The sequence below is a fragment of the Hoplias malabaricus genome, chromosome 4, assembly GCF_029633855.1.
Source record: "Hoplias malabaricus isolate fHopMal1 chromosome 4, fHopMal1.hap1, whole genome shotgun sequence".
Classification (NCBI taxonomy): domain Eukaryota; kingdom Metazoa; phylum Chordata; class Actinopteri; order Characiformes; family Erythrinidae; genus Hoplias; species Hoplias malabaricus.
This window is the reverse complement of record NC_089803.1, coordinates 6655339-6679330: the sequence shown is the minus strand read 5'-3', so window position 1 is coordinate 6679330 and position 23992 is coordinate 6655339. Positions and strand designations below refer to the sequence as shown.

The following is a 23992-nucleotide window of genomic DNA, read 5'->3' as shown; positions in this document are numbered from 1 at the left end:
TTTTTAGAGGGACACGCTAAGGTGTCAGTTAGCATGGGTGTCTATCAGCTGATGTGGCAGGTCTGGGCAATGGCGCCCCCCTCCCGTGGTTAAAAGAAATGTTCTAAAGAAGTGATGGGTTTGCCTCACTGTAGCTAGCATAGCAGCCGGCTAATGTGATAGATCTGTGCAGTGTGTGTTCTCTGGAGGAACGTTAATCTGCTCAGGGGTGTTGTGTTTGTGGCATTTGCAAAAGTAACATAGGGCTGGCCTTGTGCTTCCTCCAAGACACATGTTCACCCCACCCTTCAGAGCCTGGAGGGAACTGGAGATGACTGATACTGGGAGAGTTTTACTGTATTTTTCTCTGTACGTTTACTGTAGTCTCACTCCTGTTGTTGGTTTACTGTGGGTTTCTGTAGCCTTATGGCAGTCTTTCAGTTTTCTTATTGTATTCTTTCTGCATTACTTACTGTTTTACTGTATTTTTTTCTGTAGTCTTACTGTAGTTGTACTGCAGTTTTTTGTAGTTTTTCTGTAATTTTTGCACTGACTCCATCAGTGAAGACCATCACTGACACATCACACATCAACTAGTGCTAACAAAACCCATGCCTGCTAACACTACAGCTCTTGTTCACACTTACTAATTTATCTAGAACCCCTAGATAGGCTCTAGAGTCATGTCTCATCCTCATAAAGTCTGTCCCAATGTAAATTAATACATGGTTGGTTCCTCTGTCTGAAGTTGGTATTTCATCTGACACTAAGGCCTTCAGTTCAGCTTGCTGTACTTGCCTAGAAATAACAGTCCTGATTGGATAATATTCTTATGGGTGTTCCAAGAATTTAACCCCTTTGTTTCCAAAGAAAACTCAATAATCAGTTCAGAGAAATAGTGTTTATATGTAACTCTCTCCCTCCTTTCTCCTTCCTCTCTCTCTCTCTCTCTCTCTCTCTCTAGGTATTTTGTTTTGGACCCAGAGCTCAGTCAGCTGCAGTATTTTGTGAATGAACAGGGGCGGAGCCAGAAGCCCCGGGGGACCCTCCCTCTAATTGGTGCATCAGTTGCCCCTAGCGATGAAGCTCCTCACATGTTCATTGTCAGCTCGGCCAATGGGGAGGTCTTCAAACTCAGAGGTGAGTGAGTCTGTACACTTTGGATTGACATGAAAGGGTTTGATTCCCATATCAGGTAACACTCACTATCACAGCGCTGTGAAGAGACTCAGGGGTGTCTTTCTTTCTTTTTCCCCTCCCACATTAGTTCCTCTTTCTCTCTGATCAGCACCTCACCTCACTTTATGTTTATGCGGCTGATAGCCATCACATCCTCACAGCAATCTCCCAGCACCTAGTGTAAAGTCTTCTCAGGGGCGTAGAGGCAGTCACTGCAGCACGGAGAAGAACACACTCCTCATTAACGTCCTTCAGAGCATAACAGACCCCAGAGAACATTGTTTTTAAGGTTATTAAATTACCCGTGTTGTCATAGTAACCACTTTTATCTCCTCCCTTCTTTCTTTTCTTCAAACTCTCTCTCTCTCTCTCTGTAGCGGTGGATGGTAAAGAGCAGCAGATGTGGATCTCTCAGCTCCAGGCCTGTGCCAGACGCCTGTCAGACTCTAGTGCCAAGGTGTGTGGGGCATATGATCATATGTGACATTGTGGGGACCTGTCTTCCTCGTGTGGAACCTTTACATTTTAGTGTGAAGATTGGGTCAGGTTTTGATAAAGTTAAGTTTAGGGTTATAGCCAGGGTCAGGTTTTAGGACCGGGGTGAGGGGTTAGGTTTAGGATTAGGGTTAAGTGTTGAGGTTTAAGATTAGGGTTAGGGTGTTAGGGGGTAGACAGAAATCTATGTAATGTTCCCACAAGTTACAGATATAAGAGTGTGTGTGTGTGTATACACTCACTGGCCACGATATCAGAAACCCCTCTCATACTGGTGGACAGTAGGAGACACTGAGAGACGTCCTGTGTCCTCTGTCCCCTGGCTTGTCTTCAGGGGTTAGTTATTCCTGCTCTTTTTAGTTTGCTGCTCATTGATCCTTTAGCTCATAGCTCATTCTCAGAGAATGTTCTCAGAGAACATGGCCCAGGGCCGCAGGGCCTTGTACACCCCACCAGTTCACTGACCGTGTGTGTGTGTGTGTGTGTGTGTGTGTGTGTGTGTGTGATCTTTTTTACAGGTGAAAAAACTGAAGGATTCTGATGAACATCTGTGTGTGGAGCGGACCACCGGTAACCTGGACACACAAGTATGTAACACACACACACACACACACACACACACACACAGGCTAATGAATGTTTCTATGAAGTCAGCCTTTAATGGTCAATAAGTGTGTGTGTGTGTGTGTGTGTGCGCGGCCGTTTCAAAAGGGAGAGTGGGTGTGTGGTGTGTTTGTTTTTATTTGTTTTGTCTTGAGGGTAACAGGCTTTTATTGTGGCTTTGCTCTAATAGCCATTTGTCCCAGTAATCACATCCTGACTGTAATATCACACTGTGTGTGTGTGTGTGTGTGTGTGTGTGTGTGTGTTTATATGTGAGGTCCTCAGAAGGATCTTTATTTCTATGGGTGGTCCTCACAGGTATACCAAAACCTGTGTGTGTGTGTTGACTCATTCTCCTGAAGCTTGGTTCTGGTGGAGTATCACACAAATGGCCTGTCAGAAGTTTGGGGACACCATGTTTCTCTGAGGTGTTAAATCAGTTGACGCTGTGAGGGTGGATGGTGTAATTAGTCTGATATTAACGAAGGAGCAAGTTATTTCTGTCAGGGACACGTTATTAAGTGTGTGTCTTTAAGGAAGTGCAGCTGTGAGACAGAGTATTTATATGTGAAGCCCCGTTAGCATTAGCATAGAGGAGCATAAGTGTTGTGAAGGCCACAGTGTAGACTCTGTTGGTACATATACAGCAGCATGGGCAGTATACGGTAGTACTGTATACCATGGTATTCAAAATGTGAACAGTGTCTCAAAAAGAGGGTGGTATTTCAAAATGTTCACATATCTGGTGTGTCACATCTCAGCTCTGGCAAAATCATTGGCATTCCTGTGCATTTAAGAGAGCCACAGGGCGCTGTGGGAGCTCACTGACTGCTCCTGTCACGCTGTGTAATCAGGTAGGGGATAAAACACAAGCCCAGTAGTCCACAAGTTTGGCTATTATCCAGTATGTTGTGGTCAGTAGTTTGTGTTGCCTATTGACCTTGTTGTTTGTGTTACCTAGAGCCCGTTGTAGTTTGTGTCGCCTAGCAACATTGACGTCAATTGTTTGTGTTGCCTAGCACCCTTAAGGTCGGTTATTTGTGTTGCCTAGAGTGTTGCCCTTGTTTTATGTGTAGCCCAGCGAGCCCCCTTGTAGTTTGTGTTGCCTAGTGACTTTGAAGTTGGTTGTGTTGCCTAGCGAATTTGTTTATTTGTGTTGCCTAGTGACCTTGAAGTTGTTTGGGTTGCCTAGTGACTTTGAAGCTGGTTGTTTGTGTTGCCTAGTGACCTTGTTTTTTTGTGTTTCCTAGCACCTTTATGGTTAGTTGTTTAGGTTGCCTAGTGCATTTGTTGTTTTTTTTGTGTTACCTAGAGCCCTTTAAGTCACTTGTATGTACTACCTCATGCTCTTATTGTTTGTGTTGCCTAGCAACCACGGGTTCAGGTGTTTGGGTTGCCGAGTGCCTTGTTGTTTATTTGTGTTGCCTAGCGTAGCACACTTGCAGTCTGTTGTCTCTGTTGCCTAGCGCCCACGCTCTCTGCAGGACCCTTGTGCTGACCAAGCAGGCGGAGGAGGACATTGGAGGAAAACTTCTCAGGAACCGGATGCTTGTTCTGGCCGAGGGCCTGTGGATCTTTAAAGGCGTCTCTAACATTATCCTGTTCAGTCAGCAGCACAGACATTAGGGAGGTTATGTCCATTATCTCGAAGGTTTCAGATGGAGCTCCATCCCTCCGGGGAACACTGTTTCACTGCTCCACTTTTTCACAGCCCAGTGCAGGGGCACTGACTAACCCCAGTGGAAGAGCTCTCAGGGTTAGAGCACGGTCAAGTCTGGGTTCAGAGCCATTACCGCAAGAATGCAGTCCTGATTACTGTGTGGGTGTGTGGGGGTCTGCTCTGTCTTACAGGACTAGCTCTGCACTGATTACAGCAGTCACTCAAATCTTCAACACAGTCCCTTCGTTTATTTTCTCTTTTATACTTTTTCTTTTCTTTCCTTTTCTTTTCTCTCTTATACTTTCTCTTCCTTCTCTATAATTTTCTCTCCTGTTGTTGCCTGTTTTTTGTCTTTTGTGCTTTATCTCCTGTACTGTGTACTGACAGTGCTTGTTTAACTACAATGACTTGATAACTCTCTCTCTCTCTCTCTCTCTCTCTCTCTCAGGGTCGTGTTTGTAGCTTTTCTCTCCTCCCCTCCTCGTCTTCCTCATCCTCCTCTCCTGGAGCTCAGAGACATCATTCGTCAGCTCCGAGCAACATCATCACCATCACACACACTCACCACAAGTCACCTGCAGCTGCACGGCGTATCTGCAACCCCTATCCACACACACTTCTGGAGGTCAAAGAGGTCAGCGCACACACACACACACACACACACACACCAAACCCTCACATAAAGACTTACATTCATTCAGTTTTGTGAAGATCATAACAAAAACTACTAGTACCCTAGCCTTAAACTTAACCTTAAACCTAGCCTTAAACTTAACCTTAAACCTAGCCTTAAACCTAAACTTAACCTTAAACCTAGTCTTAACCTTAACCTTAAACCTAGCCTTAAACTTAAACTTAACCTTAAACCTAGCCTTAAACTTAACCTTAAACCTAGCCTTAAACTTAACCTTAAACTTAACCTTAAACCTAGTCTTAAACTTAACCTTAAACCTAGCCTTAAACTTAACCTTAAACTTAACCTTAAACCTAGCCTTAAACCTAAACTTAACCTTAAACCTAGTCTTAACCTTAACCTTAAACCTAGCCTTAAACTTAACCTTAACCTTAAACTTAACCTTAAACCTAGCCTTAAACTTAACCTTAACCTTAACCTTAAACCTAGCCTTAAACTTAACCTTAACCTTAAACTTAAACCTAGCCTTAAACTTAACCTTAACCTTAAACTTAACCTTAAACCTAGCTCTAAACTTAACCTTAAACCTAGCCTTAAACCTAACCTTAACCTTAAACCTAGTCTTAACCTTAACTTTAAACCTAGCCTTAACCTTAAACTTAATCCTAACTGTAGTCATTGCTCTAAATGTAACCCCAACCCTAATCTCTATCTTACCTTAAAAGCAACACTGGGTAGTCATTTTTTAAATTACAGCTTCTGATTTATTGTGACGCCCCAATGATCTGCAATAGGGAGAATAGAGCCTCTGTTGTTAATACTCCAGGCTCAGCACTGCAGAAACTGCACTGTGTAATGTTTAGAGACAGTCAGGAATCCTTACATTACCCTAAATCTACCTTTAATCCTCACAAATGCTGTACTTCTCATTTGTACTGTTATGGAGCAAAGAGCAGCAGATCTGATCTGATCAATGGTCTGATCTGATCCACAGCTGGAGGAAGAAAAATCGATGCAGACATCACACTACACTCGTAGTGGAATGTCCAAAGCATGAAATCTGAGACATTCATATGGGAGAATATTTCAGCAGTCTCAGGTCCTGTGCTATTTTTGCGCTCTCTCTCTCTCATTCTCTCTCCCCCACCTCTTCCCCCCCCCCCCCCCACCTCTCTCCTGTCACAGCTTGTTCAGCATCAGAGCGCCTGAACATGTTCAGCTCAGCTGGGTTTGCACACACTAAAACTTTAAAGCTTGGTCGGATTCAGGGCTTAGGATTTATTTTAGCTTAATTTTAATTCAAGATGGTCATACTTTGCCTACTTTCAATGCCAAGGAAAGGGCACAGGAAAGTGAAGGCCCCCAGCACTGGGCTGTGGGGCAGTGGTCCTGTGTTCTCTGGAGTGATGGAGCTCCATCCAAAATCTCAGAGATAATGGAGATGTGTGTTTTTGAGTCAGAACCTATCACCCAGCACCACACCTGAGCTGCAGGAGGATCGACAGGCAAGATAAGAAATAAAGAATGTTCCTTACAACCCATGGACTTCATGCTCACCATGGGTCTCAGTAGTTTTGGAGGGCAGTGAGTGTGTGTGGCCCGAATATAAAACAAATCCTCACAGCAAAGCTACATCATCTATTTTATCATCTTTCCGGAAGAGTAGCAAAGAGGGAACCAAACCCTGACTGACCCTGACTCAACGTCTCTAGTGAAGTCAAAGGCAGAAACCTATGATCATGGGGTGTAGTTGTGTTTTTGCTTGTGCAGAGATGGTATATCTACACTCCAATCCTGAATCCTTATTGATCAGCTTTGGTCAGGTTCTGGAATGAAGTGGTTCTGATATCTAGTACCATACAGTGTCCTGACCCTTTTATTTCAGGCTGAAAAGTTAGTCCCCTTTAAAAATGACAGAAGCAAAATCTGGCACATGTCTCCAAACCACACACCCTCACACTGATGACTCATACTACTGTGGTGCGTGTGTATGTGTTGGAGGAGGGTGATACTCTCAATAATGAAAGACCAGTGTGTGTGTGTGTGTGTGTGTGTATCATACAGGATCTAAACATACTGCAGAAGTGTTGAAGCCAATTAAAAGTTAAGTTTAGGCATTTTTAAAGTCACGACTAACACTGCATTCAGACAGCAGATGGTGGGGGTGTGTGTGTATGTGTGTATATCTGTGTGTGTGTGTGTGTGTGTGTGTGTGTGTGTGTGCACTTTCAGAGTGGATTGTGATGCTCAAATTAACTTTACTTTTCATTGACTTTATCAGCTCCTACTTGAGGCCGTGGGGAAGGCGTAGCTGGAATGTCTTCTTTGGATTAAGGGCATGAATGAGTGCTGCTCTCTGTAAAGGAAAGAGGGCTCTTGGTAATATCTGCTGTAGAAAGGGCTTCGAGAGCAGCACTGAGCTGAATGGAGTTCATAAGGGAATTGGAGCAGTTCAAGAATAACAACCTGCTGTCAGTCAGTCACGACAAGTTTGGTGTCTGACGTTAGCTGCTTTAGTTTAGAGCAAGGCAGGGGTCCCTAAAAAGTAACAGACACTTTTACTTTTAAGTTTTCATGACTGAAGTGCCCTCGAGCAAGCCACATAACCCCCAGTTGTTCCCCAGGGGCTGTGGCTAGGGCTGCCCACCACTCCAGGCACTGCTTACTGCCCCCTAGTGTTCACTCGTGTGTGTGAAATTGTGTTTCACTGCCCGAATTGGGTTAACTGTGAAGAACAAATTCCATTGTGTGCAGCACAGTGGCCAATAAAGAGATTCTGATTCTAATTCTACTGCACACTGAAATTATCACACACTTGTCGCAGAACATATTATTTCTAATTTACTTGCTCATGTGGTGTCTGACACCAGAGATCTTCTTGAAAGTCTTTGACAGTTGTGAGTCTCTGAGGAGTTAAGGTTCAAGTCATGTCTCTGAGTTGTAGGTCATCTTATAGAATAGTTTCTCAGTATGTGTTCTTGCTTGACGTCATCTTCCACTGCCGAAGATACTCGATACTCAAGAACACAAACGGCATGGATGGTTAAAGTACCCAGATATTGTTCTCACTCCACCCAAAATAATGCAGACCCCTATGTTCATGACCGACCTGAAAATCCCATCATTCACTGCAGCATCACGAATTTGCTCTTGCGAGGTGACTTCTCAAAAACATTCTTCTAGAGAACACAAGTCCATTCCTTTTTTTTTCCATTACTGACAAACAGCCCATGCCTTCAGTCTTAGGTCTGAGTCTGAGTTGAATCTTGGTGAATCTTTGAGGTTTGTGGTTGAGTTGAGTCTAAAGTCTCTGGGTTGTGAGTCTAAATCAAATCAGATTCAAATCATGTCTGACACCAGGTACTGTATGTTCACAAACGACAGTCCTGAATCTCTGGAGTATGAGTACAAGTTGAATCGTGAGGTCCAGGTCTAGCCTCCAGACTCTAAGGTTTAAGTCTGAGTTGAACTGTGATGGTGTGCCAGGGCAGGTCAGTTCTGAAATCTCTGAAGGTTTTTTCTTAGTTGAATTTTGACTGGTTGTTGTCACTTTTGTCAGGTGTCAAGTCTCTGAGTTGTAGGTTCACGTCATGTCACGTTTCTGAGTTGGATATGAAGTAGACCTGCTTTGCTTGGCTGGCTGGGGATTGTGATCCCCAAGATGTTCACTAAAATCTATGCAAATCGAGAACCTTTTGGTGTTCAAGCGAAAAATTGACCTTGGCAAGTCTTATGTCTGTGTATTTAAGATTAAATCGATTCTCCATTCTTTGAATAGTCAAAAAGAACAGAAATGAAAGTTTTGACATGTTCACGAGTCACGTTATGTAAGTCCGAGTTGAGTGTCAAGTTTTTGACGTATTATCGTAGTAGACTCTTCTCTAAGGTACAAGGTACCTCCTAAAGTACAAGTCCAAGTCGACTAGGTTCTGATGTGAGAATCCAAGTCAAGTCTCTAGTCTCTGAGGTGCAAGTATGAGTCAAATCAGAGAAAGATATTACATAGACTTGCTTTGACTTTCTGTGGTTTCTGATACCAAAGATATTCACAAAGGATTTGTGCAAATCCAAAACCCCTCAGCCGGAGTCAGATTTTGAGGTATTGTCCTGATTCTTTGAGTTGGAAGTTGAAGTTTTCAGTTCCTGAGATACAACCCAGAGTCAGACTGTGTCTCTGAGGTTAGAGCCCAAGACAAGTCTCAGAATTTCTGAGGTGCAAGTCTGAGACCCTGATCTGCATTTTGAGTCTCTAGAGTCCAAGTCCTAGTCATATTTTGAGGACCTAAGGTAAGGTCAACCAACTTGAGTCTCTAAATTGATTTTCTTAGTTTTGTTGACTGTACATGGTCCATTTACTAATTAGTTACACTGACCTTGAAGGGATCATTTTTGGATACCCAACTACAAGTTTAACCTTCCCTCTTTCTCTCTCTAAATCAGGTTATGTCCCAGGCCGAGGCCAGGCAGAAGACTCTGGTCCAGTCCATAGAGGGTTTACCGCGAAGAGGTTCAGTATCATGTCTGGATCAGGACCTCCTGCTCCTCAAAGCCACGTCAGCTGCCACCCTCAGCTGCCTGGGGGAGTGCCTGAGCATTCTGCAGCACAGCCATGCTCACAGCCACACCCACAACCAAGCCCCACTCTCCGGTGAGTCCAACATGGGCACGGTAAAGACTCCAGGCCCGCAGGGGCTCCCGGTCAGCCCTGATTGCGAGGCTGAGAAGGGCTCAAGTGAGGTAGACTGTGGCCCCTGCCCGTACATCACCGGCCCCATGCAACTCAACATGTGCAACAAGTGTTGCTGAAGGGTTGTCGTTGGTTCTGATGTTTGGTGCATGTTTATAGGGGTGTAAATCTCCTCCACGATTCAATTTGATTAGGATTCTTCAGGAAGAATTCAGCGCATCATAGAATGGTGCATCTTGACTGTTTTGGTACAACCCTAAAAGGTTTCAGAACCCTACCCAGTGAAAAATGCTTTGGGTTGTGTCTTATATTTACAGATATTTAAGAGTGATATCAAATCTCAAATTTCACAAGCACCCAGATTTCTTAGATTATTTTGGTGCTACCCTCAATATAAAAATATGACAAAAACCCAAGCTTGCATGAAAATGTCAGTCAATGACTGGTAAAATGTTTATTTAAATTATTTTTACATTTAGAAATTGCTCAAGAACTTTATTTTGGTAAGATAAAAAGAAAACAAAGACACATTTTGTTGCTGTCCAACGAAAAACATTCTCCAAGATTGCAGTCTTAGAGGAGAAGGAAAAATCGTTCTTAACTCTTAGTGGATGCCAGTGTGAAAAGATTTAATTCAGAGTAATTTTGGAGCGTTCCTATTGGTCATTTATACCACGCTGATTTAAACGCTGTGTGAAGGACAGCTGCTGTGTTCAGATGATGTAGTAAACCAAACATCCGCAAACGTGGAGATACATGTTATTAATTGGACAGCGACGATTTACTCACTTAAGTGTAATTCCAAAGTGGATGCAGTTGAATCGCCTCTCCAGGATTGATGCACTGAGATGCATCAATGCTTCTTTACACCTCTACATCTTTGTTTCTTTGTTGTGAAGTTGCTGTCATTGTTGTTGGTATTTTATCCATCTGTATGTTCGTTTTCTGTATTGTTATTGTTTTTGTTTAATTGTTTGTGTGGTTTGCCATATTGTACAGTTTTGAGTCGATACAATGTGCTGTTGGACAGAAAGGGCTAAATCCCTCACAGCCTCTCGGTGCATGTGAGCTCTGTGTTTGTACATTAAAGTGCTGCATTTCGGTTCCTACTGTGGAATTACCACATGCCAAAGAACCACACGGTCGTGCCTGCTCATTCTTGTCATCAACACCACCAAACTGATCCAATAAAACATTTCAAAGCAAACCTGACATGGCCTTAGCTGCTTCTCTATGTGGGTTTGGCTTTCCTTAAGATGGGTTCAGTGACTTTTAGATGTGGAGCACTTCCTACACCTGCCTTGTAACTCACCCACTCACTCAATCACCCACCCACTAACTCTCACTCACTCATGTTTAACAGACTAAACTGTCTCCACAAAGGGGGCAGTCTCTTAGCATTTCATGATTTGATAGCTCATGCTTGGCATTAATTATACCCCACCTATGTACTCACTACCACAGCACGTTTGGAGCAGGTAGCAGGATGGAGTTGAGATGTTAGATTCGTTCATCACCTTTGTGAGGAGATCTTGTAGAATGGCTTTAGACCTTCTAAAGGAAAAAAACCTCTAAGATCAAGTGTTCCTCTCTAAGTTCAGGCCACCGGAGGTAAAACCGCTTGGAGGAGAAGCTAAAGAAGCTAAAACATGCCCGCCTAGATTGAGCAAGGCTAATCACAGCATGTTATGGCCTAGCTCTCATGGATTTGACATTGCTCAACTGATTTTCTGATTATACTTCCACAATGAGAAAGCCCCCAGATTGCTGTCAGTCCACTCCACCACAGTGGACATGTTCTAGGTGTCGTCTATGCTACTTTGGCAAAAGGTCTCCAGGTCATGGTGCAGTCAGACCCCACATCTGCAGAGAGGACATCTTCTAGTTAGACTCTCCTTCTACAGTGAAAATTTCTTCAGTACACCACCAGACATTCCCCAGTTTGTGGTCCAGACAAACCCCACCACCTCTGTGAGGGTGCACAGCCTAGGCCAATTTAGTACTGCAGTGAGAAGGTCATTAGATTATGCCCTACACATATTCTGCTGCTGCAGCAAATAGAAAGTCCTCAGCTTGCCCATCACTACTGCGGTAAGACAGCGTCCAGTATGTGACCCACTTGAACTCCACTGCTGCAGAGAGAAAGTTCAACTCTACTTTGATAGTGAGAATCTCCTCACCTCACCAACACTACAGCTGTAAGACGTTTCCCTGTCTGTGGCCCTGTCCAACTCCGATGTGAGAACACGAATACGACATTGTCCAGCTTCAGAACGGCAGTGAGAAAGTCCACAGCTTTTGGCCCAGTCAACTCTGCCACCACTGGGGGGGAAAAAAGTTCTCAGCTTGCCTGCACTGCTACAATGAAACAGTCCCCCATTTGAGAAATGGTCAAACTCCACCACCTCTCAGTGAACCCAAATAACTGTTCGTATCTCCTTTATCTTTATATGGGGGTATGTTGTTAACCCCCTGCCCCTGTAGGTAACCCCCTACACCACAGTGTCACTCTAACCCACAGTTGTGAACTCTACTACTGCAATGTGAAAGTTTGTGGCACAGTAATTCTCTGGAGTGGAAGGCCTCTCAGCTGGTTCTCCATCAGCCATGACCTCCTAAACTCGCAAGGGACGTTTACAGCACAGCAAATCAGCCCTAAAACAAGATGTAAAGCTGTAACACGTCCACCCACCCACACACACACATAAACACAAACATCCATCTTCAGTGGCCCTTACAACCTCAGGGTTATAGCCGTCTCCTCCCTGTGGACCCCACTTGCTTGTCTCCTCTCAAAGCCACTTTAACCTGCTTCTCTGGTACTTTATCCTCCCTGCACTTTGGCAGATGCTGGAAGCATTTCAAACACCAATCAAAAAGATATCATCATCTTAAAAAAAGACCCAGTGCTTAGGCCTTTCAGTCGGCCAAAATTGCTGAGGCATCATTCATTCCTCAGCCCTTTTCCTGAAAGGCACAAGGTCAGCTGAGCTCCCACACACCTCAGAGGCTTATCTGAGATCAGAGCAAACTTCGGCTCAAACACTTCCCACGAGAGTTCTGCTAGTTTAGCTCGTTTTACACAGGAGTGGGTCAAGTTTAAAGAGTCTCAGAAGTTTTCTCCTGATTGTGTGTATCCAAACAGTCACACCCCTCACACAGTAAGTGGTCCTAGAAGTTAGTAGCTTGACCTTTAAAGTCAACACTTTTCCTTCATTAATGTGATGCAATTCTGAGTATGATTCTGAGAGTAGGACATACTGCAAAAGTGTTTAACTCATTTACTTGAACCAACACTTTTCAATTCAGTCTGATTATTGGAACTCCAATAACTTCCAAGGCATTTGTTTCAGCATCATTCCCACTGTCTCTTAGTCCAGTCGAGGGTGCACTGAGGGATGACCCTAACACTCATATACAGGGTTCGGGGTGAGATTCTTGAATCGGACTGTTATCCCACCCTCTGCAGAGCGTCAGTGTTTGACCTCCAGGCTCATAGATGTTTTTAGCAAATCAAGGAGTCGACTCTAAAGTTGTTTGTCATTGTACTGGAACACATTACGTAATATGATTGGTTAATACAAGTTGTCCACATGCACAGACTTTCACTGACAAGTCTCAGGAAGAGGTCACACTGTGATTTTAAAAAAGAGGAAGAAGCAGGACTGCTGTGTTGTAACAGATTGAGCAGAGTGACCTGTACCAACCAGCCCCAGGACCACACTCCACTCTCATTTCATCTGGACTTTAAAAGGACAAACCTGGCTGAGTAGCACGTCTTGTAGGGACAAATGTGAAGGAATGTGCTGGTGAACTCTCAGATGAATCAGGTGTAAGACCTGGGCTTGAGGAAAGGGGTGGAGGGCTTTTAACACCAAACCAATGAACAAGAAATTAAAGCAGGAAACTAAAGCAGGTAATGGCAAATTCCTTTTCTGCATGGTTCATGGGATTTTGTGGATTGCACATCAACACTGAACTGCACCCATGTGTCTTATGCATGTTTTCACTGCATGGCCAGCTGAATGTTTCTATTTGCCTGATGTCTTGATGATGTCTGCTGAATGATTGCTGTAGGAGAAAGCCTGTCCCGTCTACAGCAAGGATGTCATCGGTTTTGTTTCCCCTGAAGGAGACTGTCTCCTCCTCCACTTTTTTTTTCTCTCCTCAAAGCCGTTCTAATGAGTAGATTCAACTTCTTTAGGGATGAGTTGGAGTGCCGCAACTAAGCGTAGGCAATCAGCACCTGTCTTTGCTAAAGTCCTCATGCTTGTCTGCAGTCAAATTCCCACTGCAGTTTTCCAGTAGTTAGTAGAATGTGTAGAGGCTGTTTCTGCAGAAAGTGTTGGACGAATAAGCCGTTAAGAATATATTAATTTCTTAATTTGTCCAGAAATATCAGAGACATAAAAACAGAGCTCAGACAGCAGTATGAGTTTGCAACATGGCGTTTGCTCAGCTGTGAACCTACTCTAAAGGGACATATTATGAAAACAATATCAATTTTGGGTGCATTATTGCATTTCTGTGGCGATATGGGACTCTTACCCACCCACACATTGTGGAATAAAACAAACCCAATCAGTTTTTTTTATGATCTAAATCTGAATGAGTAAACCTTACATAGACTGCAGAGACAGAGGCTAAAAACCAGAGCTTCTGCTCCTCGTTTCCTTGTGGTGGGTGTGGAACAAATGGTGGGACATCTGGCCCAAACAACACTCTCCAGTGCCATAACTGAGTGCCAAGAGCCAAAACAGAGAGATGTGGCCCAAATTTGTCAAATATGTGGGATGTCAGATCCTGATTAGTCCTTGATCTTTTTTTTTCTAGGAATGAATCCCATTGTTATTTGTAAACAACCAGCTTTTGAACATGGTGAATATTCAGTAACCACGATTTGATCTCTAGTTTCGTCTAATGCCAATTCACTGGTCTGGAATCTAAAAACATTTAACATTTTGTCTGAATTAGTGCTTGGAGTGAAGTCTTTATGATGATGATGATGATGATGATACCACCTTGATCCTCATGGCTAGCCTATCCCTTGTCTGCTTCCCTTGAAATCTCGCCCAATCTGTCAGTAATCTTCTTCTAGATCGCTGATCACTAACCCTTCCCCTGTAGCACATCTGTTTTTACAGTTATCAGTGCTTTCTGAAAGAGAATGATTGAGCAGATTGGAGCTAAACTCTGAAGGCCTGTAGATTTCCAGATGCTTATTTACCACCCTCCAGTTTATTTTTAATCTAGAGACAATCTACGGGCGGTTCTGTTTTGGTTCTACCACTTCTTTAAGGTCAAAGTTTAGCTAATCTGTGCTTGCAGTGGGCAAACTGTAGCATTGATAGCTGACAGTCTCCAGTGTGGTGGAACCTTTCTTTTGAAGGGATAGTGTAAAGCAGGGCCATGGTCTGTGGTTGCTAGTAGGCGCTGTCCATTTAAGACAAACACCTTTTTGACTTTCTGTAAAAGCACCCTGCAGCTGAGAAGTGCTAATGTGACTGATGCATTATGGAGGATGTTAACTCTGTCCCAGCTGCTGAAACGTCTGAAATGGCACTGAGGAACATGCCAGCCCTTTAAAATAAAACCTGTTCAGAGTTAGCCCTTAACCCCAACGTAGCAGCTCAGCCAAGATGGGTTTAGTGAATGAAAACAGATGGGCGTATGGACAAAGGTCAGGCTGTAGGTCATGAAATATTGATAGTGATGTGGCACACAGTGTCAGAAAGCACAAAATAAAGTCTACCATAGCGTATGTTACAATTTAACACAGTGTAAGGCTGGTGTGTTTTGATTAGCATCACATCGATTAGCATGACGCTAATTCCATTTGTTAGTTTGGCACCAAAATCTAGAAGTGAAAAGTTTTTTTCACACTAAAATGTCTTGGCTGATCAACTACTGGGTAAACCTTTTTCTCTCTGATTTTAAAGTTTGTTGTCACTGTCCAGAAGTTATTAAGAATTCAGTTACACTTTTTGTCAAACGTATTTATAAGCGTTTATAAATGAAATTATAACTTTGGTAATAATGCTTTGTAAACATACTTTAAACTCCAATAATGCTTCATAAGTTTATAATGAGATATAATCATTATTTTAACTTATTTTACTTATAGACATACAGTAACGTATGTTACAGTCACTATACTTTATAAAGACTTTTAAATAGATAATGATCTGTGTATTATTATAAAACATAATATTAATTTTAAAATGAAATAAATAATATAAATGTTTAAATGACATTCAAAGTAAAGTTAATCCTCTTGTTTTATAATAAATAATAATGTAAACCATGAATCAATGTACTTGACACCCTGAGTGATGGCATTTTAAGCATTTATAACCTGTTTATATTTGTTAATACATAGTATAGATGTTTTATAATTATGCACAGGTCATTATCCACGCGACAGCAGTTTATAAGTTAAAATAATATTTAATTTTAGCTCATTATAAGAGCATTATGATACATTAATAGAGTTTATAAGTATTCTTACAAAGCATTTATTACCAAGTTACAAACAGTTATAACCACATTTATAAAGACTTATAAATACGGACTTCGTAGAAAGTGTTACCAGAATTTCTATTGGTCCATTAAAACAACACTAAGTAAGATTAGGCATTTTTGCTCCTGGGCTCCCTCTGCAGTTGCAGAGTGTAATTGGCTTTTACAGCACTGTGCTGAAATCAAGAGAGAAGAGCAGGCAGTGTGTGGTGGTTTCTAAAAGTTCCATAGTACAGTTTCTGCACTTCTGAGTCCAGAATAGCAAAGGCAGAGACTCTGTTCTCCCTGTTATAGCTCAGCAGAGCATTACAAGGATTCTGAAGCCGTGATTTTAAGGTAAAAATATACGTAGTGTTGCTTTAAGACAAAGACAGAGGCATGTTTTTGGACAGTGACGATACTGTACCATGTGAAGACAGAGAGTCTGATCAGTTCTAGACTGGGATGGTTCCTCACTGCTGCCCCATTCAGGATCGGGATTGGCTGAGCTCAGTGGTTCTTGATGGTCTCTGATGGTCTCTGCTCTGATCTCTGTAGATACTGCTCATGTGTGGAGTGTCCCAAAGTCTTCGTCAGTGGAGTGCGTGAGGAACAGCGGAGAGGCCACGATCAACTCCACAGAGCCATCACCCTCACCTTCACTCAGGAATAAAGGCTCCGCCCACAATGCTGAGGTAACTCAGGCCTCAATCCATTTTAACAAAGGCATTGGACGAATATAAGAGCAACAGCAGTGACATTTAAAACAAATGTAACAAAAAAATGATCTGGAATCTAAATTTGTATTCTTTTACTTGTTTATAACTGTTTATGTGAAAAGCTCTTTTAAAGAAGTCAAATCTGTTAGAAGTCTCCATATTAGAATCAGAATCACTCTATTGGTCTGTGCTGCACACAGAAGAATTTGTTCTCTGTATTTAACCCAACTTGTGCAACGCACACACTAATGAACACTAGGGGGCAGTGAGCACTTTTGCCTGGAACGGAGGGCAGCCTTAGCCATGGCACCCAGGGAGCAGCTGGGGGTTAGGTGCCTTGCTCAAAGTCACTTCATTTATGAAAACTTTAAAGTAAACGTGTCTGTTACGTTTTAGGAACCCCTGACATGTAGAGGTTTTTAGACAATGGAGAGACTCCAAACGAACCGAGATGAGGATGTTGCTCTATTCTTGCTCCATAGGGGTGTAACTCTGAGTTAGTTCTGCTTTAGATGGAACTGACTCTAAATTCAGGAGAGCGCTAACTGAAGGTAAACACAGAGCGAAAGTGCTACAAAACTAAACTCGAGTTACAGATGAGTTTCTGTGGGAATTCAAACAGTGAACGGTATTTTTTTCCTCAATCACACTGTTCACCTTAAAAGATGTGGAGTTTCTGAACATAAACAAACAAGAGAGAACAGCACTTCCCCACAGTTGTTGATGTTGCCTTGAAGGCTTATGTTTAAGGACAAAAATGAGTGTAATTGTATGGGTTTGAATAAAGACAGCCGCACGTTGGGCGCCTTGTGAAGCCATTGTTATAATCAGACATACACTTCAAAGTGGACAATGAACAACCACAAGCGGCATCACTCAGAGACTCAGTATTGATCACCTCCTCAGAACGTCACAGTATAATTCACCTTTACTGCATTACATTACCACCACACTGAGACACAGAGACTCAATGCAAATGACAAAGCCCTGGCTTTTAAAGTCAGTTTGAAAGTGAACAGGAGTTTGGTGTTGGAGGTTTATTGGCGTTCTCACATAGACACTGGGTTCTGCGTCCAGTGTGAATATGTCTTAAGGATACGACCAGAGGTAAACTTTATGTATGGTATGGTTTCGGTGAAGTTTGTTTTAAGGTTATGGATTAGGGGTTAGGGGTAGAGTTTAGGTTTAAGATTTGGGGTTGGGAGTAAGGTGTTTTCAGTGTCTCCTCTGTCCATGTCCACCATTCTGCAGGTATAAAGATCTAGATCTGACTGTTCCTTTAGACTGAGGTGGAGTACACCGCGCACTGCTGTTTTAATGCATCATTAACAGAGATTTACGTCTCTCTCTCTCTCTCTCTCTCTCTCTCTGAGAGAGAGTTTTTATTAAGGACACAGTTGAGGTCTTGTGAGGTTTAAGTGGTGCATGTGTGCCTCCTGGTGGCAGAGAACTGGGAGTGTTCTTCCAGAGTAAGATTAGAGAGTAAGAGTATTAGTTTGGGTTTATTTACAGATCCTGATCAGCATCTTTACATTTTTTTTATTATTATAATATGAGAAGGTTTATGGTGTTTGAATTGGATAATTTTTCACACAGAGAGCATCTTTAGCCCCTGCAGCCCTTGTCATGTCCACCTCACATCAGCACTCTTGCTGAATCTCATTCTTCTGTGTGTGTGTGTGTATCAGGCAGGGCTTGAGGTTGTCTGTCCAAGTGAAGAAGTGATGGACACAGAGGACAATGTGGAGGAGGAACTGGGCGTCCTGGAGGACCAGAGGAGCATCATCCTACACCTGCTCTCTCAGCTCAAACTGGGCATGGACCTCACACGGGTATGAATACAAACACAACTATGCACACACAGCGCTTTTCCAACAGAATAACTTGTTGTTTTGAACCACTTCCATTCAGGATTCCTGGAACCTTGGTTCCTTTTCACCAATTTTGATGGGAACCAAGGATACATCCAGCTCCACTGCACTACACTTTATTTGAGGTTCTGAGCTCTTTCTGGAACTTCTTTATCTCCACTCACCCACGGTTCACACTGAAGAACCCACTCTTTGGTTCCAGCTGGTGACCAAATTTTCTAGTTCAGGAACTGATTAATGTTGGTGGAAACGTGCCGAATGGCTCCATATTAGGTTTAGTAGGAACGGTAACTGAATTGGTTCTGCTTTGGTTGAAGAGAGCTAAAAGACACACACTCTCTTTCTCTCTCTCAAACACACACATAAACCACACAGATAATTAACAACGTTTTATGTTCTGCCTGTGTCAGTAAAAAGGTTCACTAATGCCTTAGAAGTTCCTTTGATGCAACTCTACACTCTTATTAAATGGGATACTTCAGGGGCTATATTCAGAACCTTGACCGTTTATATGCTTCAGTAGTTTTTAGTGAAATATAGAAACAAGAACGTGAATCAAATGTTCTGGCTGATCTGTGTATCTGCAACGTGTACAATCATTTCTCAGCCCTTAAGGTTTCTGTTCCTCCTCTATCTGCTCAGGTGGTCTTGCCCACGTTCATCCTGGAGAAGCGGTCTCTGCTGGAGATGTACGCAAACTTCATGGCCCACCCGGACATGTTCCTGGCCATTTCCATGGCAAAGAGTGCAGAGGAGCGGATGGTGCGCTTCGTGGAGTACTATCTCACCGCCTTCCACGAGGGGCGCAAAGGAGCCGTGGCCAAGAAGCCCTATAACCCCATCCTCGGGGAGGTCTTCCACTGTTCCTGGGAGGTGCCCCGGGACAAAGTGAGACCCCTCAGGACTCAGCCCCACCCCAGCGGCCCCGCATCCAATCAGGAAGCAGCAGGGGTTGAGTCAGGGAGCTACAGGGTCCAGTTTGTGGCTGAGCAAGTTTCCCATCATCCCCCAGTGTCAGCGTTTTACTGCGAGTGCCGTGAGAGGGAGATGTGTGTGAACGTCCACGTCTGGACCAAGAGCAAGTTCATGGGCATGTCGGTGGGAGTGTCCATGGTGGGGGAAGGTGAGAGGGGGTCTTCTGTAGATATGCTCCATAGAGTGGGTCCTCCACATGTTTACAATCGACTTAATACAGAACCTCTGACATATATGGAGCACTAGGGGTCAGTGTAATTGTTGGTTAATGTATACATAACATGAACCATTGTGTACATCTTTGGGTGAGAGAGGAATTTAGGTACAATTAAGTCATTTAGCTGGGTCATTTTTCTGGGTAAGAAGAGTCAAAATGAACTAAAGTTGCTAAAGATGCAGTTTTTTAAACCTATAGTTGGTCCTATTGTTAATCCTGTAATTGTTCTTATAGTTGGTCCCATAGTTTGTCTGCCAGATGGTCCTACAGTTGTTCTTATAGTTGGTCTTTGTCCTCCAGATGGTCCTCCAGTGGTTCTTATAGTTGGTCTTTGTCCTCCAGATGGCCCTACAGTGGTTCTTATAGTTGGTCTTTGTCCTCCAGATGGTCCTAGTGTGATTCTTATAGTTGGTCTTTGTCCTCCAGATGGTCCTACAGTGGTTCTTATAGTTGGTCTTTGTCCTCCAGATGGTCCTAGTGTGATTCTTATAGTTGGTCTTTGTCCTCCAGATGTTCCTCCAGTGGTTCTTATAGTTGGTCTTTGTCCTCCAGATGGTCCTACTGTGGTTCTTATAGTTGGCCTTTGTCCTCCAGATGGTCCTACAGTGGTTCTTATAGTTGGTCTTTGTCCTCCAGATGGTCCTACAGTGGTTCTTATAGTTGGTCTTTGTCCTCCAGATGGTCCTACAGTGGTTCTTATAGTTGGTCTTTGTCCTCCAGATGGTCCTACTGTGGTTCTTATAGTTGGTCTTTGTCCTCCAGATAGTCCTACAGTGGTTCTTATAGTTGGTCTTTGTCCTCCAGATGGTCCTACTGTGGTTCTTATAGTTGGTCCCATAGTTTGTTCTGTAGTATCTCCTATAGTTTGTCCTGAATTTGGTTGATAGTTGCTCCTACAGTTTGTCTCACATGTGTCCCAGATTTACCACTGTTTGGTTTCTTATATGTTGTTAAAGATTTCCTCTAGAATGTTCCATACTTTGTCTGATAGATTCTTTCATAGTTTGTCCTGTGGTTGGTCCCTTTGGTTATGCTAAAGGTGCAGTGTCAGATTAGACCCACAGTTAGTGTTCTAGTGTCCTATTATTAGTACTATACTGTTGATCCTAGAGACCATTATTTAGTTTGTCCTACATTTGGTCACCTGGTTGAACCTACAGCTGCTTCTTCAGTGTATCACATAGATGCTCCTGCAGTTGGTCTTATATTTGATCGCAGAGTTTGTCCTCTAATAGGCCCTCAAGTCTGTTTTACAGTTGGCCCTTCTCATGGTCCTTCAGTTTGTCATGTAGTTGACTCCTACAGTTTGTTCTTTTTTAGATTCTTTTTTTTGTTCTGATAAAATTTGTCCTGATGTTCTGTATGGGCTGCTTTAACACACCAGGTGTGTGAAGGATTGTATAAAACTGAAGAGAAGAGCAGGGATTTTTTTGTCAGTTAAATGGCCTCAGTACATTTCCCTTCTCTTTTTCCTCCTCCCTGCAGGAGTCCTGAGTCTGCTGGAGCATGGAGAGGAGTATGTGTTCACTCTGCCCTCTGCCTACGCCCGCTCTATCCTCACTGTGCCGTGGGTAGAGCTTGGGGGCAAAGTGTCCATCAACTGCGTCAAAAGTGGATACTCAGCTACCGTCACCTTCCACACCAAACCTTTCTATGGAGGGAAGGTGCACAGGTGAGTCACACTCAGCATGGTTTACATTCTACACTCAAATAAGAATCAGGACCGGGCTAAAGTGGTCTGTAGCTGAAGGTAGAGTGGGGTGTTTCTGATAAAGTGGCCAGTGAGCATCAGTAGAAGGGTCATGTTTCTGATAAAGTGGCCAGTGAGTGTCAGTAGAAGGGGGGGGGGTGTTTCTGATAAAGTGGCCAGTGAGTGTCAGTAGAAGGGTGGGTGTTTCTGATAAAGTGGCCAGTGAGTGTCAGTAGAAGGGGGGGGGGGTGTTTCTGATAAAGTGGCCAGTGAGCGTCAGTAGAAGGGGGGTGTTTCTGATAAAGTGGCCAGTGAGTGTCAGTAGAGGGGGGTGTTTCTGATAAAGTGGCCAGTGAGCGTCAGTAGAGGGGGGGTGTTTCTGATAAAGTGGCCAGTGAGTGTCAGTAGAGGGGGGTGTTTCTGATAAAGTGGCCAGTGAGTGTCAGTAGAGGGGGGGTGTTTCTGATAAAGTGGCCAGTGAGTGTCAATAGAGGGGGGTGTTTCTGATAAAGTGGCCAGTGAGTGTCAGTAGAAGGGGGGTGTTTCTGATAAAGTGGCCAGTGAGTGTCAGTAGAGGGGGGGTGTTTCTGATAAAGTGGCCAGTGAGTGTCAGTAGAGGGGGGGTGTTTCTGATAAAGTGGCCAGTGAGTGTCAGTAGAGGGGGGGTGTTTCTGATAAAGTGGCCAGTGTTTATTTGAGTGTGTGTGTGTGTGTGTGTGTTTTAGGGTAACAGCAGAAGTGAAACAGAACTCTTCAGGCACCATCGTGTGTAAAGCTCAGGGGGAATGGAACGGTGTTCTGGAGTTCAGCTACAGTAGCGCAGACACCAAAGTCATTGACACCAACAAACTTCCTGTTATAAAGAAGCTGATTCGCCCAGTGGAGAAGCAGGGCAGGACTGAGTCCAGGTAATTTACACTATATCTCCGCCCCAAAACCCAGTTCACTGTCTTCAAAGAGAGCATTTTGCATGCTCCCGAGATGTTGGCTGTCCCAGTTCTTAGACACATTAAATACGCTGCCTACTGAGATACCTTAATCTAGCTGAAGGTTAAGGCAGCAGCATTTAACCATTCCTCAGCTGTGAAGGCAAGCCCATGTTGCAGCACAAACACAAGTCCCGTCTATTTCACTCTTCTCACAGAGAAAAAAATAATTAAAATCACTATAAATACAGGAAGAGCAGAGTCCACGGCACTGAAACGCTGAGGAGATGCTAGCCGCTGACTGAAGTAAACACCGGTCATGTGCAATTGGTGGGAACAGGCCTCTGCTAACACTGCCGTCTTAAACAGCCACCTACGAAGTCACTGCCTACTGAGGCAGCTCACTAGGTTTATGCCCAATATCTGCAGTAGAGCTGTGCAGCTGTAGAAAGGTGTATGTGGTCCAAAATTGATCCTGCAACATCAGCCCCTGACATTTTATATGCCTGAATGGCATCAATTTTTACAGCAATGTTCCAGTACCTAGAATGGGACTTCCCAGAAGAGCAGAGGCTGTTTCTGCAGTGAAAACAATGAAACTTGGCAGGGAACTTGGATAATTCACATTCTGGTATTGTCTTGCCTAAATAACCATGAAATTCCTGGGAAAAGATGTCATCTGCATGGAAGCAGGTGGCTCTTGAAAGATGAAAGTGGATGGATGTGTTTTACCACATTTACTCTGAGAATGCTCTGAGTCTGGAAGAGAAATATTAAGAATTCAAGAAAATTAAAGGGGACATTTTTGAGTGCTTTTGTATTTCCACTTTGGAAACCCATGTGTTTTCTGTGAGTCAGCTGAAAGAGTTCAGTGTTAGGAATCATTCGCTTCTACGAGCTGTCTGGACGGCTCCCTTATTGTGACGTCACACTAGGACAATTTGCATAGAACCACCCTGTCATTCGTAAAGGTGTTTACACAGGTAGAGCTGGACCAACTTATACACTCACTGTGCACATTGTTGAACATACACTGATGTTTTTATACTGTCTAGTACTCATTTAAACTTCCCCAAACACACCGTCTAGAAGTTGCTTACTATTTCATACCACATTAAAAAAAATGACAGTTATTTCCAAGTTAAATTTTTTAAAATTTCAGTTCCACCTTAAATTCTGTTGCTGTATTCAAACAATCACACTAACACAAGCACACTAATTTAAAGTTTTCGTTAAACACCTTAAACAGTAAAGCAGTAACAGGCGCCTGGACACAACTAGTGCATCGTTTAAGGTGACACAAGGCTGCGAGCTGGAGGATAAAAAGCTACGTTTGCTTCTTTTTCTTCTATTGCACCTTAAGGACTGCAGCTGTTACTGAATCAGACAAATGCAGGGGCTGGGTGGGGCGTGGCCAGCAACAACTTATTTGCATAAAAGTGACAGAGCCCTTAAATAGCTTGTTCAGAACTGAAACTGCCAAGAACAGAGCTGGTCAGGTCTCTTATTGAGAGAGTGATTTTGTGCAAACAACTTCATGAACATGTTTTGTATCAAGAATAAATCTATTCTAACTTTTTAAAAAGAGGTATAATATGTCCCCTTTAAGTTACCTGACTAACTGAAAACAACTCATTTAATAAATTTAATATTTGGTGTGTGTGTGTGTGTGTGTGTGTGTGTAGGAGGTTATGGCAGCATGTGACCAAAGCTTTGAAAGAGGGAAACATTGACGCAGCCACAGAACATAAGCATCAGCTGGAGGAGGGACAACGGACAGAAGAGCGCGAGAGAGAGGACAGCGGGTTGCCATGGAAACCCAAATACTTCACCAAACAGGCAATGACAACACATTCTAC

General features: G+C 43.3%; 1 protein-coding gene across 2 annotated transcripts in view; it reads left to right on the top strand.

Annotated features, from left to right (window-relative positions):
• LOC136693781 (oxysterol-binding protein-related protein 10) overlaps window positions 1-23992 on the top strand; it is a 41629-nt gene that overhangs the window by 13383 nt on the left and 4254 nt on the right. Inside the window, exons 1-12 of one of the 2 annotated variants that reach the window (XM_066666938.1) lie at window positions 296-348; window positions 944-1119; window positions 1536-1615; window positions 2172-2240; window positions 4365-4550; window positions 8991-9198; window positions 16294-16430; window positions 18143-18286; window positions 18968-19448; window positions 21003-21189; window positions 21933-22115; window positions 23819-23972. In XM_066666938.1, coding sequence (XP_066523035.1) covers window positions 311-348; window positions 944-1119; window positions 1536-1615; window positions 2172-2240; window positions 4365-4550; window positions 8991-9198; window positions 16294-16430; window positions 18143-18286; window positions 18968-19448; window positions 21003-21189; window positions 21933-22115; window positions 23819-23972 — 2043 coding nt within the window. In that variant the 5' untranslated portion in view covers window positions 296-310. Of the gene's footprint in view, window positions 1-295; window positions 349-943; window positions 1120-1535; window positions 1616-2171; window positions 2241-4364; window positions 4551-8990; window positions 9199-16293; window positions 16431-18142; window positions 18287-18967; window positions 19449-21002; window positions 21190-21932; window positions 22116-23818; window positions 23973-23992 lie in introns of those variants that run through there. The other variant, XM_066666937.1, reaches the window with a different exon arrangement.